Source organism: Herpailurus yagouaroundi, unplaced genomic scaffold (genome assembly GCF_014898765.1).
Source record: "Herpailurus yagouaroundi ecotype Mexico unplaced genomic scaffold, PumYag 163, whole genome shotgun sequence".
In the NCBI taxonomy this organism is placed as follows: Eukaryota; Metazoa; Chordata; class Mammalia; order Carnivora; family Felidae; genus Herpailurus; species Herpailurus yagouaroundi.
The window spans coordinates 15,068,430-15,084,755 of record NW_024412404.1 but is presented as its reverse complement, the minus strand read 5'-3'; the positions used below and the strand labels follow the sequence as shown (position 1 = coordinate 15,084,755).

The 16,326-nt window shown below is 37.3% G+C and overlaps 2 protein-coding genes across 4 annotated transcripts in view; one reads left to right on the top strand and one right to left on the bottom strand.

Moving 5' to 3' along the window:
• The window catches only part of ADK (adenosine kinase), a 530,009-nt gene extending 528,540 nt beyond the window's left edge, over nt 1–1,469 (bottom strand). Inside the window, exon 1 of one of the 2 annotated variants that reach the window (XM_040485454.1) lies at nt 1,356–1,469. In XM_040485454.1, coding sequence (XP_040341388.1) covers nt 1,356–1,420 — 65 coding nt within the window. In that variant the 5' untranslated portion in view covers nt 1,421–1,469. The remainder of the gene's footprint in view (nt 1–1,355) is intronic. The other variant, XM_040485456.1, reaches the window with a different exon arrangement.
• Nucleotides 1,470–1,771: 302 nt separating this feature from the next.
• AP3M1 (adaptor related protein complex 3 subunit mu 1) overlaps nt 1,772–16,326 on the top strand; it is a 23,192-nt gene continuing 8,637 nt past the window's right edge. The window contains exons 1-3 of one of the 2 annotated variants that reach the window (XM_040485452.1): nt 1,772–1,893; nt 12,470–12,745; nt 13,458–13,629. In XM_040485452.1, coding sequence (XP_040341386.1) covers nt 12,473–12,745; nt 13,458–13,629 — 445 coding nt within the window. In that variant the 5' untranslated portion in view covers nt 1,772–1,893; nt 12,470–12,472. Of the gene's footprint in view, nt 1,894–1,954; nt 2,169–12,469; nt 12,746–13,457; nt 13,630–16,326 lie in introns of those variants that run through there. The other variant, XM_040485453.1, reaches the window with a different exon arrangement.

Genomic DNA, 16,326 nt, shown 5'->3' with positions numbered 1-16,326 from the left:
CACAGAGCCTGCTTGAGGCTCTGTGCTAATAGCACAGAGCCTGCTTGGGATTGTCTCTCACTCTCTCTCTCTCTCAAAATAAATAAACATTTATTTTAAAATTGAGAACATTCTGAGTTGTCAAAAGAAAAAATAAGTTTATTTCTTTGCAAACTAATCCTTTGAGGGTAGTAGGAATACATTAAAAGCACTGGCAAAAGGATGCCTGGGTAGCTCACTGGGTTAAGCATCAGACTTCCACTCAGGTCATGATCTCGCTGTTCTTGAGTTCTAGCCCCGCGGTGTCCGGCTCTGGGCTGACAGCTCAGAGCCTGGAGCCTGTTTCAGATTCTGTGTCTCCCTATCCCTGCCCCTCCCCTGCTCGCATTCTGTCTCTCTCTGTCTCAAAAATAAACATTAAAAAAAAATTTTTTTTTAAAGCACTGGCAGAGATACGGCCACCATCCATCCAAAACAGCTTGAAAACAGTATCAGGCCTCTAACTGACTTTCTCCTTTCATTTACAAATGCTTCATTCTTTTGGAGGTGAAGGATGATTTTGGAAAAAATGAGACTTGTCTTGTATAATCAAGGAATATCCCAATAGTTTTAAAACAATTTGTCTATACTTACATATAAAAATCAATGCCTTACAACAAACATTTCAAAATATCAAGGACTGTGCATGTTACACTTTATACTTATCAGGAAGGAATACTTTAACAAACAACATTTTATAAGTAAATTACAACATCATGTGAGGCAGGTGTTGGGGCAAAATTATCTCTACTGCTGCCAAAAAGTAAAAAGAAGAATCAGTATTTCCTATCTATTCAGCCCAAAACCGTCCCGCCAAGCCTGCAAAAGGTCTTCAAAGATGTCAACTTTCAGAGTGCGTACAAAAAAGAAAGGTCAAGGCGCCCTTCCGCGACACTACTAAAAATCCCTAAGAATTCTGTCTTTGCCCAAGGGTAGAGCAGTCGCTGGACCTCCTCCTCGTTATCCCCCAGAAAATAGGAGGTGGCAGGGTTGGACTCTGCTCTGCACGAGTCAGGTCATACAAAGTCCCACTAGCCCAGCCGGGGGGAGCTCCCACGTGGCGCCCGCAGCGTGCACCTCGCCAGATAGGTTCTCCCCGGCCAGTGTCCTGATTGGCCAAGAGCAGCCGGAGCGAGCAGGCGGCGACTCGGCCAAACTGGGCGGGCGCGGGGCAAAGGGTCGCAGCCTGGCGGGCAGCTCCGTAAACTGCCGATCGTGAGCTTTGGCCCCAAGCCGACAGCGAGGACACCATTCGGCTCCAGGGCCGTGAAACCCTACGTGGGCCCCGGGTAGTTGCAGACGCTGTCACCCTCCACCCTATGTCGAGGAGCGCTCACCTCAGCGCTCGCGGCGCCTCCACCTTCAGCTTTTTGGGCTTCGGCTCCTCCTCGGTCGCAGCCATCTTCGAACTCCCACCCCTTCTGCTCTCTGGCCCCACCTCCCTTATCTCATCACCGCCCCTTTCTCCCCGAACCCCGCCTCTCCTGACTCTTTCCACTCGGTGTCTCTTCCTTCCACAGCCATTGGCTCAGCCCCCTTCTGGTCCCGCCCCGCCGGCTGTATGGGGACCCCAGACTGAGTTAGGCTGCGTACGAGCGCCTGAGTCCACATGGTGTGAAACCCACTTTCTTCTAGGTTCTGGGTGATCTAGAAGATTTAGATCCTAAACCTCAAGAGACGTCCTTCTTCTCATTCAACGTCTTTCTTCTTATTTAATCTTCTCAATACTGTAGACCCAGTTGGTTTCTTTGAAGCTGTTAGTCAGGCACTCTATTGGGCACCCCACCTGCGGGGGTCCTCGGGGCCTTCTCAGCTGCCACAGCCTAGGTCCGGAGTGGACCTGGCGCCGAATCACTGGCTGGCCCAGGTGTCGGGGTGAGTGTGAGGGGCGGGGAGTCTACGGACAGGGAACAGCTCGAAAACTGGGGAGCAGGCTGAATAGCTGGGTGTCCGGACTCCAGCCTGGGCTTCGGGAGAATTTCTGATGCTGACCAGGCCTCCCTCTCGGCCTTCCAGGCTTTCTTGCCGGCAGGGCCGGAAGGAGAGGTGCACCTGCAGCCCGGCCTTCTCGGGTCCCACGCCCAAGAGGTTCAGGCTCATTGGGGTCCCTCTCCGTGCTTCGGCGCGGGAAAAAGATTTTGTCACCCACGGTGAGCTGAAGTAGCAACAACTCGGACCTCAGCCCTAGCCTTCTGCTTTGGAAGGCAAACCCTCTGACTAACCTGAACGGACGTCCTGTTAGAGGGTGGCGCCTGGATGAGCCTGGGGTGGCGAATACAGTGAGGAAGGTGTTGCAGTTCTTCAGGAGAGAGGTGACGGGAATCTAAACTGAGTATGGAAAAGTGATGAGCACTGTGGCTGGTTGGATTTGTTGGGTTTGGCATGTACCCAAAGCTAAAGCTTATAACCTGTATGATTATGAAGGTGGTGCCACTAAAATTAGGAGCCCATACGTGAGGAGGAGGAATTTTGTGGAGCTTGGGATATACCGAGTTTGAAACAGGGGCTTAGGTGTGAATGGTAGAAAGATTAAAAGGGGGAAAAAGAAAAGGCTGGGAAGTAAGCCGAAAAGAAACTTTCAAGGTGATAACCAAACAGGTGAAGTTTCATGTAATAAGAAGTCTTTGTTTTGGTTTGGAGAAAGTTATCAATGACATGAAATGCTGCAAGGTTCAAAAGAGGAATTTGAAGTTTCAGACTAGGTAGCTGGATTTGATGATTAGGAAGTCATTAGACCAGTTAAAAGATCTGCTTGAATACAGTCAATTACTGAGAGGAGAGATTGCAAGTGTAGACTAATCAAACCTTCATCGTTTGGAGCATAAAGCAAAAGATTATTGAGCGGGTGTCAGTCCCTGTAAGGATTGGGGTTTATTTTTATTTTATTAAAAAAATTTTTTTTAAGTTTATTTATTTTGAGAGAGACAGAGCGCGAGCAGGGGAGGGGCAGAGAGAAAGAGAGAGAGAGAGAGAGAGAGAGAGAGAGAGAGAGAGAGAGAGAATCCCAAGCAAGCTCTGTACAGAGCCCGACCTGGGGCTGGAATTCACAAAACTGTGAGATCATGGCCTGAGCCAAAAATCAAGAGTTGGTCGCTTAACCACTGAACCACCCAGGCGCCTCTGGGGTTTGGTTTAAAAAATACAAGACACATCATGTTTTGGGGCAGAAAGCAAGTAACCAATGTGTATGGTACAAATCTAAGAAAAGAGAGAAGGAAATGGGATCAAAATTACAAATGGAATGATCAGTTATGGAGAGAAAGGAGGACTCTTTAAGAATATAGGAAAAGTGGGGGAATGAGTTGAATGAGGAAGTACCTGAAATTTACATATCTTTGGTACGAAAGTTCTCTTTGCAGTAAGGTTAGTTTTTCTTACCTGAATCTTAGGATTTTTATGGTATTTCTAAACATTCAACATACTATACTGTTGGAGTTCTCTCTAGATTAGATATGTTTAAGCAGCTCAGTAATATGTAAATGCTTGAGTAGCAAATGACATTTATAGAGAAGAATTCTCTCTCCCTATACAAATGATCTCTTCTGTTACACAGAGAAAACAGAAGCGATCATGTTGCTACAACCAAATGTACAAACCTTCTTCCCTTTTGTTTAAAGAGACAAAGTGTCCCTTCTTTTCTTTTTTTTTTTAATTTTCTTTTTTATTTTTTAAAATTTACATCCAAATTAGCATATAGTGCAACAATGATTTCAGGAGTAGATTCCTTAGTGCCCCTTACCCATTTAGCCCATCCCCCCTCCCACAACCCCTCCATACCCCTCTGTTTGTTCTCCATATTTATGAGTCTCTTCCGTTTTGTTCCCCTCCCTGTTTTTATATGATTTTTGTTTCCCTTCCCCTGTGTTCATCTGTTTTGTTTCTTAAAGTCCTCATATGAGTGAAGTCATATGATTTTTGGAAAAGTGCCCCTTCTTAAGGAAAACAAATCTCTGAAGTCTCCCAGTACCATCCTCTCCTCCCTAATCAGGATCCTCTTTTTTTTTTTGCCTTTTGCCTTCTACTCATACCTTTCCTTAAGCATTTAGAAATATTCTTCCTTAACTGTATTTTGATATACTCCCATTTATTTTTGTGTCTTTTCATCCTCACAGCTAGAGTTCTTGAGTATATCATCTACTTTCCTTTGTTTTTTCCACTTTGAGCTATTTCTCAGCCTATTTCATCCTGTCTTGTTTCCAGCATTCCACTGAACTACCACAAAAACTACTTTTACTAAAGTCACCAATGCCCTCTATGTGTTAAATCATAAATTCTCAATAGGGACAAAAAAACCATAATACTTTATGTATACTTTATATATTATACTTTATATAGTTGTACTATATATATTCTTCTGGAAACACACTAACACTCTATCTACTAAAAATTGTTACCCTCCCTCCTACCTTTTTTTTTTTTTTTTTTTTTTTGTTTTTTTTTTGTTTTTTTTTTGTTTACTGCTCTCCAGCCACATCCTCTCAGTCTTCTTTTAGGCCCATTTCCTTGGCCCTACTCAGATGTTGGAGTTCTTTCCATAGGCTCTTTCTTACTATGCACATTCTCTCTTTGTTGTTGTTTTTTTTTCTCCTTATAGCTATAATCCCCATTAACAAAAAGTCGTGTTTACTCATAAGCATGTCTCCAACTTGGCTTCTCTCTGAAGCACCAAACCTACACACGCAGTGGTCTTGTGAATATATCCATTTAGGTCAAATATATCCAGAATTGGGTCAGTATACAGGACCAGGGCTAACTGCCTCATTTTTCCTCTCATCTCCACCGCCCAAATCCACCTAATCTTTGCTCAAGCCTAAGCATTTCTCCTATCTTTTCATTATACTCTGTCCCTGCTGTCAACTCTGTTAGTCCAGGCCACCACCATAATTCATCTCTCAGCCGGTGTCACAATATCCATTTGCTTAAGTTTCCACAGTGCGGTTTTTCTTAAAACTATAAATTGGATTTCATGAATTCCCTGCTTAAAACCATAAAAAATGACTTTACATTGCACTAAAAACTAAGTAAACCAGTCTCTGCTTATCTCCTTCCCCGTCACATCTCACCACATCACCTCACCTCCTAAAGTTGCTAAATTTGTGCTGGTTTTCTTTACTTGTGTTCTCTGTCACCTTAAAGATTGGTGAAATTCTGAAGGACTTCTGTCATAGAAATTACATCTTACTGTTTTGTTTGCCTTCTTTGCTGAAGTCTAAACACTCTTAAGTTCAAGGACTTATTTAGTTCACCCTTTTATCTCCATTGCATGCTGTATATAAAACATATTCCGAACCATCTGTTGAATGAATAAATGGTCTAAGAATTGTCTGAGAATCAGAGGAGCTAGATTCTTTTCTGATCTCATTCTCTTACCTTGCATATAGGCCCTTCTATGCCCCCATTCTGTTATATGTAGAAGGAATACATTTTCTTTTTTAAAAGGCGAAAGATTTATGTGATCTGAAGAGAAACCAGAGTATACATTTTCTTTTTTAGACACTATTCCAAGAATAGAAATTGGCTACACATCTTCCTTGACTTATTTATGATGAGGTTATGTCCTGATCAACCCATTGTAAGTTGAAAATATTTTAAGTCAAAGATGCATTTAATATACGTAAATTTACTGAACATCATAGCTTAGCCTAGCCAACCTTAAATGTGCTTAGAACACTCAACAGTAGCCCACAGTTAGGCAACATTATCTAAACAAAGCGTATTTTTTTTTTATTTTTTTTTCAACGTTTATTTATTTTTGGGACAGAGAGAGAGCATGAACGGGGGAGGGGCAGAGAGAGAGGGAGACACAGAATCGGAAACAGGCTCCAGGCTCTGAGCCATCAGCCCAGGGCCTGACGCGGGGCTCGAACTCAGGGACCGCGAGATCGTGACCTGGCTGAAGTAGGACGCTTAACCGACTGTGCCACCCAGGCACCCCAAAACAAAGCGTATTTTATAATTAAGTGTTGACTATCTCATGTAATTTATTGAATACTGAAGTGAAGAACAGAATAGTTGTAAGTGTATTTCTTGTTTACTCTGGTGATCATGTGGGTGATTGGGAGCTGTGGCTCACTGCCTCTGGCCAGCATCCCACAAGAGTATGGTATTACTCTGCTGGAAAAAGATCAAAATTCAAAATATGGGTTCTAATGGATACATATCACTTTTGCATGATTGTAAATTAGAAAAATCTTAAGTCAAACCATCCTAAGTCAGGAACTGTGTGTTTTATATTTGCATTGTTTGTGACTCATCAGGTTGAGTGTTCATTTGGTAAAGAGGATTTATGAAGTATGTAAGCTGCAGTCAAAGCTCTGATAGAACTGTTTCTAGTGGCTTTAAAATAAGCTGGTAGCATTCTGTTTTCTGATTCAAAAGTCACTAATAACAAAAAGATGGCTATCGTTGCGGTACGTGTATAAATTTCCCAGAAAGTTTGTTAAAATGATGAAAGAAGTAACTGCAGCTGCTAAAAGAATAAGTAGCTAAAGAAACAGGCTAGGGGCGCCTGGGTGGCTCAGTCCATTAAGGGTCCCACTTTACGGCTCAGGTCATGATCTCACAGTTCGTGAGTTCGAGCCCCATGTCGGGCTCTGTGCTGACAGCCTGGAGCCTGCTTCGGATTCTGTGTCTGCTCTCTCTCTCTGTCCCTCCCCGGTTCATGCTCTGTTTCTCTCTCTCTCTCTCTCTTTCTCTCTCTCTCTCTCTCTCTCTCTCTCTCTCAAAAATAAACTTTTAAAAAAAATTTTTAAAGAGACAACTTACACTGCTATGTGTGGCATTTATTTAATTGTTATATGTATTAGGCTTTTGTTCATAATATGAATATAAGAAATGAGCTCTCTTTTATAATAGAAGGGTAAGGTGGGTTTTAAAGCTAAGCACTGATGAGAGCCACAAGTGTTATGCTTTCATCTCAGCATTAAGGATAACAATAAATCCAGATGGCTGGTTTAACTTACAGTATTCTCCTGAGATTTGAACTATTGCCAGTGAAAACAACTTTGGTGGAAACTTTTCCTGGAAAGAATTTTTCACCAGTTTAAGAGGATGAATAGGAATGTGGCCTCTAAAATAAAGGAACTATGAAGTCACTTGCTTTGAGAACAAGCAGCTCTTCTGGGGTGTACTGTGACAACAAACTACCACAGACCTATACCTTCTATAGGGTGACTGGTTTAAGAATATAACTTACTGTCAGATCTTTTAAATATAATTTTTGCTCAAAATAATTTATTAGAACACATTTTGGCTTCTAAATAAGAAGCACATCCTTCAGTTCTTTTTCTTAAATTATAAGCTCAAAGAGCACATTTGCTATCCATTTGCTGCCTAGTCCAATATGGCAACCGCTAACTACATGTAGTTATATGAATTTAAATTAAGTTAAAATTAAAACTTCAGTACATCAGTTGCATTAGCCATATTTCAAGTACTCAATGGCCACATGTGACCAGTGGATACTAGTCCATCATTGCAAGAAATCCTATTGGACAGTGCTGCCTTAGAGAATGTTCCTAATAACTAGTCTCTAGGAGCCAGGTGAGAAAGGGAGCCCAAGATTCATGGACCTGGGTTTGAATCCTAGCTCTTATACTTATTGTAGGATCTGACTTAACATTTCCAAGACTTTATCATCTTATCTGTAAAAAGGGGATAAACACGATATTTATAACATTGAGTTGTGAAGATTCAGTGAGATAATGTAGATAAGTGCCTAGCATAGTGCCTGGCCCACAGTTAGTAACTGAATACATTTTAGGTATTATTAATTTATTTACCCTTAATGAATAGAACACTTTGGAGCTGAAAATTTAGTTTTGCAAAGGGTACCATCTTCCAAAGTTGGCTCAGTTGAAGTGCTCAAATTGGAGTCTTCATTGAGGGAATTACAGTGTTCTCCTTTAAGCTACATTTTATATTTCAGATGAAGATTTTATTACAAGAAATGTATCATAATACAAGTTTAGTTGCAGATCTTCTCATTGGATATTCCTGTTTGTTTGTTTTTTTTTAAGTGTATTAGCCCAGATGATAGTTAAAAGTTAGTAGGTTCTATATAGCAAGTCTGTATTCCAATGACACTAATTTTTTTTTTTTTTAAGTTTATTTGTTTTGAGTGAAAGAGTGGGAACAGGTGAGGGGCAGAGAGAGCGAATCCCAAGCAGGCTTCAGTCAGTGCAAAGCCCAACGTGGGGCTTGAACTCACAAACCATGAGATTATGACCTGAGCCAAAATGATGAGTCAGATGCTTAACCGACTGAGCCACCCAGGTGCCCCTAATGACACTATTTAACACCCAAATAGAAATATAAAGCTGACATTAAGCAAACCTATTAAACAAAGCATCTGATTAGATAAAGTAGAAAAATGAGCAGGTTGCAGTATTAATCTAGAAAAATTTAGTAGGTCCAATGCCTGAAGTGTCAGGGTTTATTGTCCTGTTGGTTGCTTGCTAAGTAGAGATGGCTTTGAACAAAGAAACGTATTTGTTTCTAATACAGGAACTGTTAACAGCATTTATTTTATGCATAATAATTAATACAGTAATTATTAAAACACATCTTAGTAATTAGTAATTTACTTAAAAACTTCTAAACATGTGCCAGACGGGAAGGGGAAATCATCACCAATTAGTCCTTAAATGTCAGATGCTTTCATAAAATAAATTACTTAATCTTAAAAGAACTGCTCAGGTTTATGTCATTGTTTTCTGTGTCAACAGAATTGAATGAATGCATACATTCTGGAAAGTTTTCCTTTCCTCTTTGGGATTTATCTTCATGCAGAGAAACTATTCATTTTAAATTTTTTACAGTTGGGCTACACTTCTACAGTAGTATAATTTTGAATTAATGGACCACCAGACTAAACACCTGATAACTGATGTTATCCATATAAAAGAAGGGAACACGTTAAGGTAATTAGATATTTTTCCGCCATCCCCATTTGCAAGGATAATAAAGTTTTTATTTGAAGCATAATTAACACTCAGAAAATTATATGTCATAATATAAAGCCCAATGAATTATCACAAAATGAATACAACTTGTAACTATATCAAAAAATAAAATGTTATAAGTACCCTAAACCACCCCCATGCTCCTCTTAGTCACTACCCTCACTCTCCTCTATAAAAGCATTTTTATCAAACCATAGATTAATTTGGTCTGTTCTAGAACTTCACATAAATAGAATCATACTGTATGTATCCTTTTGCTTCTGGCTTTGTTCAATAAACAAATCTTACAAACAGATTTAAGATTTTGCTTCATGTAACAAGTTAATTTTCATTGCTGTGCAATTTTTCATTTTAGTAATATTGTGTAATTTATTTTTCCATTCCACTATTAATAAACATTTGAGTTGTTGCAGGTTTTCACCATAACAATATATTTTTATACATATTTTGGGTGCACATTTGTACACATTTTAATCTACCTGGAAGTAGATTTGTGTGTCACAGTTATTAAGAATATTTTTTAAATAAAATATTCACATACTATAAAATTCACATTTTAAAGTATACAAGTTAGTAGGTTTTAGTATATTCACAAAGCTGTACAATCATTATCTCTAATCCCAGATGGTTTTTATCACCTTAAGAAGACATGAGAAGCCCATAACCACTAACTCCACATTCTTCCCCTTACACCCAGCCTCTGCCAACCACTAATCTACTTTCTGTCTGTGTAGATTTGCCTATTCTGGACATTTTATACAAATGGAATCATACAATATGTGACCTTTGTGTCTGGCTTCTAAGCATAATGTTTTCATGGTTCAGCCATTTAATAGCATGTATTACTTCATTCCTTTTTATGGTTGAATAATATTCCATTGTTTGAAAATTTGTTATTTACCCATTCATCAGTTGATAGACATTTGAGTTGTCTCTACTTTTTGAATATTATGAATAATGCTGCTAGGAACATTTGTATGCAAATTTTTGTATGGACATCCATTACAAGTTTTCTTGGTTGTATACCTAAGAGTAGAATTTCTGAGTCATTTGATAACTCTGTCTTTAACTTTTGCAAGAATTCACACTGTTTTCCACAGCAACTATACCATTTTAAATCCCTATCAGCAATTGATGAGGGTTCCAGTTTCTCCACTTTCTTGTCAATACTTGTTATTGTCTGCATTTTGATTATATCTAGTCTAATGGATATGAAATAATACCTCATTGTGATTTTGATTTACATTCTGAGAAGGCGTTGAGCACATTTACCTCCGCTTATTTGTCATTTGTATGTCTGTCTTCTTTGGAGTAATGTCTTCAAATTCTTTACCCATTTTTTTTTATTGTGTTGTCCTTTTATTATTGAGTTGTTAAGTGTTTATATATTCTGGATAGTAGTCCCTTATAAAATATATGGTTTGCAATTATTCTCTCATTCTGTGAGTTCTCTTTTTACTTTCTTGATAATGTCCTTCAAAGTACAAGAATTTTTAATTCTGATATAAGTCCAGATTATCTGTTTTTTCTTTTGTTGCTTGTGCTTTTGGTGTCATATCTAAAAAAATTATCTAACCCAGGGTACTGACAACTTAATGCATATATGGTTTTTTCTAAGAGTTTTTAATAGTTTTAGCTCTTAGATTTAGGTCTTTGATACATTTTGAGTTGATTTTTGTATATGACATGAGGTAGAGGTCCATATTCATTCTTTTGCATGTGGAAATCTAGTTGTCCCAGCACCATTTGTTGAAATGACTCATCTCTCTCCCAGTGAATGGTTTTGGCATTCTTATCAGAAATCAATTGACTGTATATGTAAGGGTTAATTTCAGAACTCTCAGTTCTATTCCATTGATCTATATGTCTATCCCTTTGCCAGTACCACATGGTACATTTGTAGTAGGTTTTTAAAATCAGGAAGTGTGAGTCCTCCAAATTAGTTCTTCTTTTTCAAGATTGTTTTGGCTATCCTTATCTCTTTTCATTTCTGTATGGATTTTAGGATGATCCTGTCAGTATCCACAAAAAAGACAGCTGGCATTATAGTAGGGATTGCTTTGAATCTTAGGCCAATTTGGCGAGTATTGCTATCTTAACAATATTAAGTTTTCTAATCCATGAACATGAAATACCTTCCCAAGTTTTAGATATTTTTAATTTCTAATTTCTTTCAGTGATGTTCTGTACTATTCAATGTACAAGTCTTGCACTTTTGTTAAATTTAGTCCTAAGTATTTTGATCTTCTTGATGCTCTTGTAAATGGACTGTTTTCTCAATTTCATTTTCAGGTTATTCAATGCTAATGTGTAGAAATAGAATTGTTTTTTAGGGGTGCCTGGGTGGCTCAGTTGGTTAAAGCGTCTGACTTTGGCTCAGGTCATGATCTCATGGTTTGTGAGTTCGAGCCCCACATCGGGCTCTGTGCTGACAACTCAGGCCTGGAGCCTGTCTTGCTCTCTCTCTCTGCCCCTCCCCTGCTCGCACTCTGTCTGTCTCTCTCAAAAATAAATAAACATTAAAAAATTTTTTTAATAGAAAGGAAATATAATTTTTTATATTAATCTTGTATTCTGTAAGCTTGCCGAACTCACTAACTATGATTTTGTGTGTGTGTACGTCTGTGTTCCTTAGGACTTTACATATATAAAAATTGTGTCATCTGCAAATAGAGGTAGTTTTTTTCTTCCTTTCCACTTTGGAAGCCTTTGGTTTCATTTTTCTAATTGCCCTGGCTAGAATCTCCAGTACCATACTGAATAAAAATGGTGAGAGTTGGGGCACCTGGGTGGCTCAGTCAGTTAAGCATCTGACTTCAGCTCAGGTCATGATCTCACACGGTCCGTGAGTTCGAGCCCCACGTCGGGCTCTGTGCTGACAGCTCAGAGCCTGGAGCCTGCTTTGGATTCTATGTCTCCCTCTCTCTCTGCCCCTCCCCTGCTCATGCTCTGTCTCTCTCTGTCTCAAAAATAAAAACATTAAAAAATATTTTAAAAAAATGGTGAAAGTGGACATCATTGTTTATTCTTGATATTAAGGAAAAAGGTTTTAATCTGTAATCATTAAATATAATGTTAGCTATGGGATTTTCATAGATGCCCCATCAATGTTAGGAAGTTTCTTTTTCTATTTTAAGTGTTTTTATTATAAACAGGTGCTAGATTTTGTCAAATTATTTTCCTGCACGTTTTGAAATGATTATATGGTTTTATTGTCTTTTATTTTATGTATGTTGTGTGTTACATTGATTGATTTTCATATGTTGAACCAATCTTTCATTCTTGGAATAAATCCTATTGGCTGAGGTGTATAATCTTCTGTATATATTGCTAGATTCAATTTGCTAGCATTTTGTTGAGGATTTTTACAGCTATTCTTAAGTGATATTGGTCTGTATTTTCTTGTATTGCCTTTGTCTGGTTTTGTCAGGATAATACAAGGGTACTTTTTGATGTACACTAAATTGTTTAAACTTTTTTCCCTCCAGAAAATGATTCACAGTCTATTTCTCATAAACTGTTCCGGTGACATATTTCTAGAGAAGCACTGGAAGAGTGTTGTGAGCCAGTCTGTCTGTGATTATTTCTTTGAAGCTCAAGAGAAAGCTGCTGATGTAGAAAATGTACCACCTGTCATTTCAACACCTCATCACTACCTCATCAGTATCTACCGGGATAAGCTCTTCTTTGTGTCTGTCATACAGACTGAAGTGCCACCTCTATTTGTAATTGAGTTTCTACATCGAGTTGCTGACACTTTTCAGGTTGGTTATTCATCAAATCTTTTGAACTTAAATTACTCAAGTTAGGGGTAGGACACATGATGATATTCTTTAATTATCCAGCTTTGTATGTGTATTCTATCTCTCTCTCTGCTTTTCAACTAAGAATAAATTCATAAACCCTTTTGTGTAGGGTGTGTAGCAGTATACATGGCTGTTGTATTCATTGTTTCAGTAGAACACAGTAATCTCATGGTCATGGAAGCCACCCAGGCACCCCCAAAAAACAATATCACTTAAGAAGGTTATTTTTTATATGTATTACAAATTATGTCATCAGGAAACAGTAATGCCCTCTACATACAGTTCTCTGAATGGTCCCAAGATTTTTATTGGTTATGCAGTCTTCTAATATTTACATTTTATTATCTTGCTAAATGTACCAAATAATTGAAAACTTATCTGTGTTTTGGAGGTAGGCAAGTGAAGTTTATAGTTCACATTCTAGTTTAATGTTTCAGTGTACTCTCTGGCTTAATATGTAATAGGAATTCAGTTCAATCTAAAAATATTAAGAAAATTATTCAAGAATAATGTAGAGAACTACAAAGGGTTTTTTTCCTTCTGATTTATGTATTTTCAACATATTAAACAATGAATTATGCTACTATAAGTTTATCCTGCTGAACAAAGAGTGTCTAGCAAGCCTTTCTTCATGTCTTCCATTGTGCAATATTATGTACATTTTGTTAAGGACTACTTTGGTGAGTGTTCGGAAGCTGCAATTAAGGATAATGTGGTCATTGTATATGAGCTTTTGGAAGAAATGTTAGACAATGGATTTCCACTGGCTACTGAATCTAATATTTTGAAAGAACTGATTAAACCACCAACAATTCTACGTTCTGTCGTCAACTCTATTACAGGTAAGGTGAAAACGTAGGAACTGAGCAAATAAAACTTTATAAACAAGTTGTTTATAATCTTGTTTATGATCTGACAGATTATTAAGGTAGTACAGCTTGCCCAGAGTTAAAGTTAGTGCTGTTGTGAAAATGGATGTGTATTTCTTTTCATGGGAAGATGCTAGGTCTTAAATGAAAAAGAAAACTTTTGGTTTTTATTCTTTTATTATAGATTTTTCTATAAGACCACAATAACATTATTACTATTACTTAACACTAAATAATAAGACTGAATAACTTCCCAGTTAATCCTAAAGAAGCCAATAGAAAAGGGAAGGCTACGTAGAAGAGCATTCAATCTATGTATAGACTGGCATTGTAGTATTTAAAATAGCATTATTTTATGTGATGTGATGAATATATAAACTAATACTATACTCAGAGTCATTTTGTAGTGTATAAGTATATCAAATCATGTTATACACTTAAACTTAACACAATATTATATGTCAATTGTATCTCAAAAGCTGGCAAAAATAGCATTATAAAACTGGCATTATGTTATATATAAAATATATAAAACCCAAATTACTAGACTATAGAAAATTTAAGATCCTCACCACAGAGTACATATTGTCTCCTCCAAGTCTTTGTTTTATACATGCAGAAGATTTATTAAAACAAAAAGATCGGAAATTAGTCTATTTGTGAGATCTCATGCAATGTGGGCCTTGTACTTGTTTTGTAAGTTTCTAATTTTGGTTTATTTCTTGAGTGTAGCTAGAAATTAGGTACATCCAGATGATGGCTTTTTTTTTTTTTTTTTTTTTTTTTTTGAGAGCATTGAAGTCTTCTAGAGAAAGATTTCTGTGAAATGTTACATGCCACACCAGCTATAATGTCTACCATTATAAACCCCTCTCCAAATATACTGACCTAAAAAATGGGGCAAGGGAGGCTTGCAAGAAAGCTTTATTCATCCTCTATACAAGGCTGAGTGTTAGGAGAAATTCAAGGAAAGATAAGATGGAGTGTCTGTGTGCCTAAAATTTAAACTCTGGATGAGAGATTGGGGAAAAAAAAATAAAGTACATAAATAATAGTAAGATTGTAAAAGGCAATTCCATACTTTATAGATAATGCAGTGACACTGGAAGGTACACATGATATAATATTAAATGGAAAAAAAAACACAAAACCATAAAAATTATTTAATTATCTTAATTATACATAAACATTCATACAGACAAAAAAGCTCTAAAATGTTTTCAACAACCATCTCCAACTAAGGAACTACATACTATCTTTATTTTTGCCTTACACTTTCTAATTTCCAAAATGAACATGTATTTTATAATTACTAAAATAATAGAATGACAGTATATAGGCTATTAAGGCAGTGCTTTATAAAATTCAAGAGAATGGTTCAGTGGATGAAATAATTCCTTCTGAATTATACTGGTTGGCCCTAGGGCAGAGCCCTAGAGAAGCAACAGAATTTAGGGAGAGAGGGAGGAATAAGAGCATTCTATAGATGGAACGATATGAGAAAACACACACAAAGTGAAAAGCCTTGAATTGTATTAATTTGTTTAGCAGAAGCAGAGCTGTTTTTTAGCTGAGTCGTGAGAGATAAAATTAAAGAGTTAAGTTGAGGAAATTCTTGAATGCTAGGCTAAATTTGTTTTGGGGGGTTTTTTGGTGTTTTTTTTTTTTTCCCACAAAGCCAGTGTGGAAACATTGAAAGTTTTGAACAGGAAGATTAAGGCAGTGTTTTTCAAAAATTTTGGAAGGCAAAAGGTTGGAGACACTAACACCAATCAAATGAGACTGTAAAATTATATGTAAAAAAAGCAAAATTATCAAAATACAAAATAATAATAATAATAAGTGGAACCTACTTATGAGGGAAATGTTTAAAGAAATATACCAAAATGTTAATGGTAGTTGTATTTTAGTAAAAGGAAGATAGATATTTTTCGCCACTTTTCTGAACTTCACATGTGTTGTGTTGTTATTAAGCATGTACTACTTGTATGTTGGAAATGTAAATTAACCAAAATGTTAAATATGTCACAGCTCAAGGATATGTTTTGGACAACCAGACTTTCTTCAGACATATGTCAGTTTATCAGTAAAAAAGCCAGACATTAAACATGAGCGATATTGCAGCCATATGGGTGTCTGACCTTAAAATGGGAGAAGGCTAGAGTGTGTTCTTCATCCAGTTACTCCACTGAGGCCTGCTTGGCAGCATCTCATGTAGAATTTAAGCTGAATACCAAAGGGCCTACTAATCACTTTGTATTCTCAGTGGAGACATTTTATCAGCAGAAGATTTTAAAACAACTAGCCTCTTTTCTTCATCAGTGGCAGCAGGATGAGATTCCGTTGTTGAGCCACTGGAATCAGGTTAGGTTACTGTTAACATGCAGAAAGCAAAAGATAAGTAAGTGAATTTAACCTGGTTTGGCACATAGAGGACCACATGGTCTACTTCTGTCTTCTAGAAATTTGATCATGTTGGTATGAATATATCTCCGACAATTCTGGAAACCATCCACAAGTGGTTCTTCACATACTTCAATGAAGTAAAACCCAAACAGTAAAGAAGCAAATAAAGCATTCTTTTTTTGGTTTTTGGTTTTGTTTTGTTTTGCTGGTTAATAGCTTCTTTCTTTCTTTCTTTCTTTCTTTCTTTCTTTCTTTCTTTCTTTC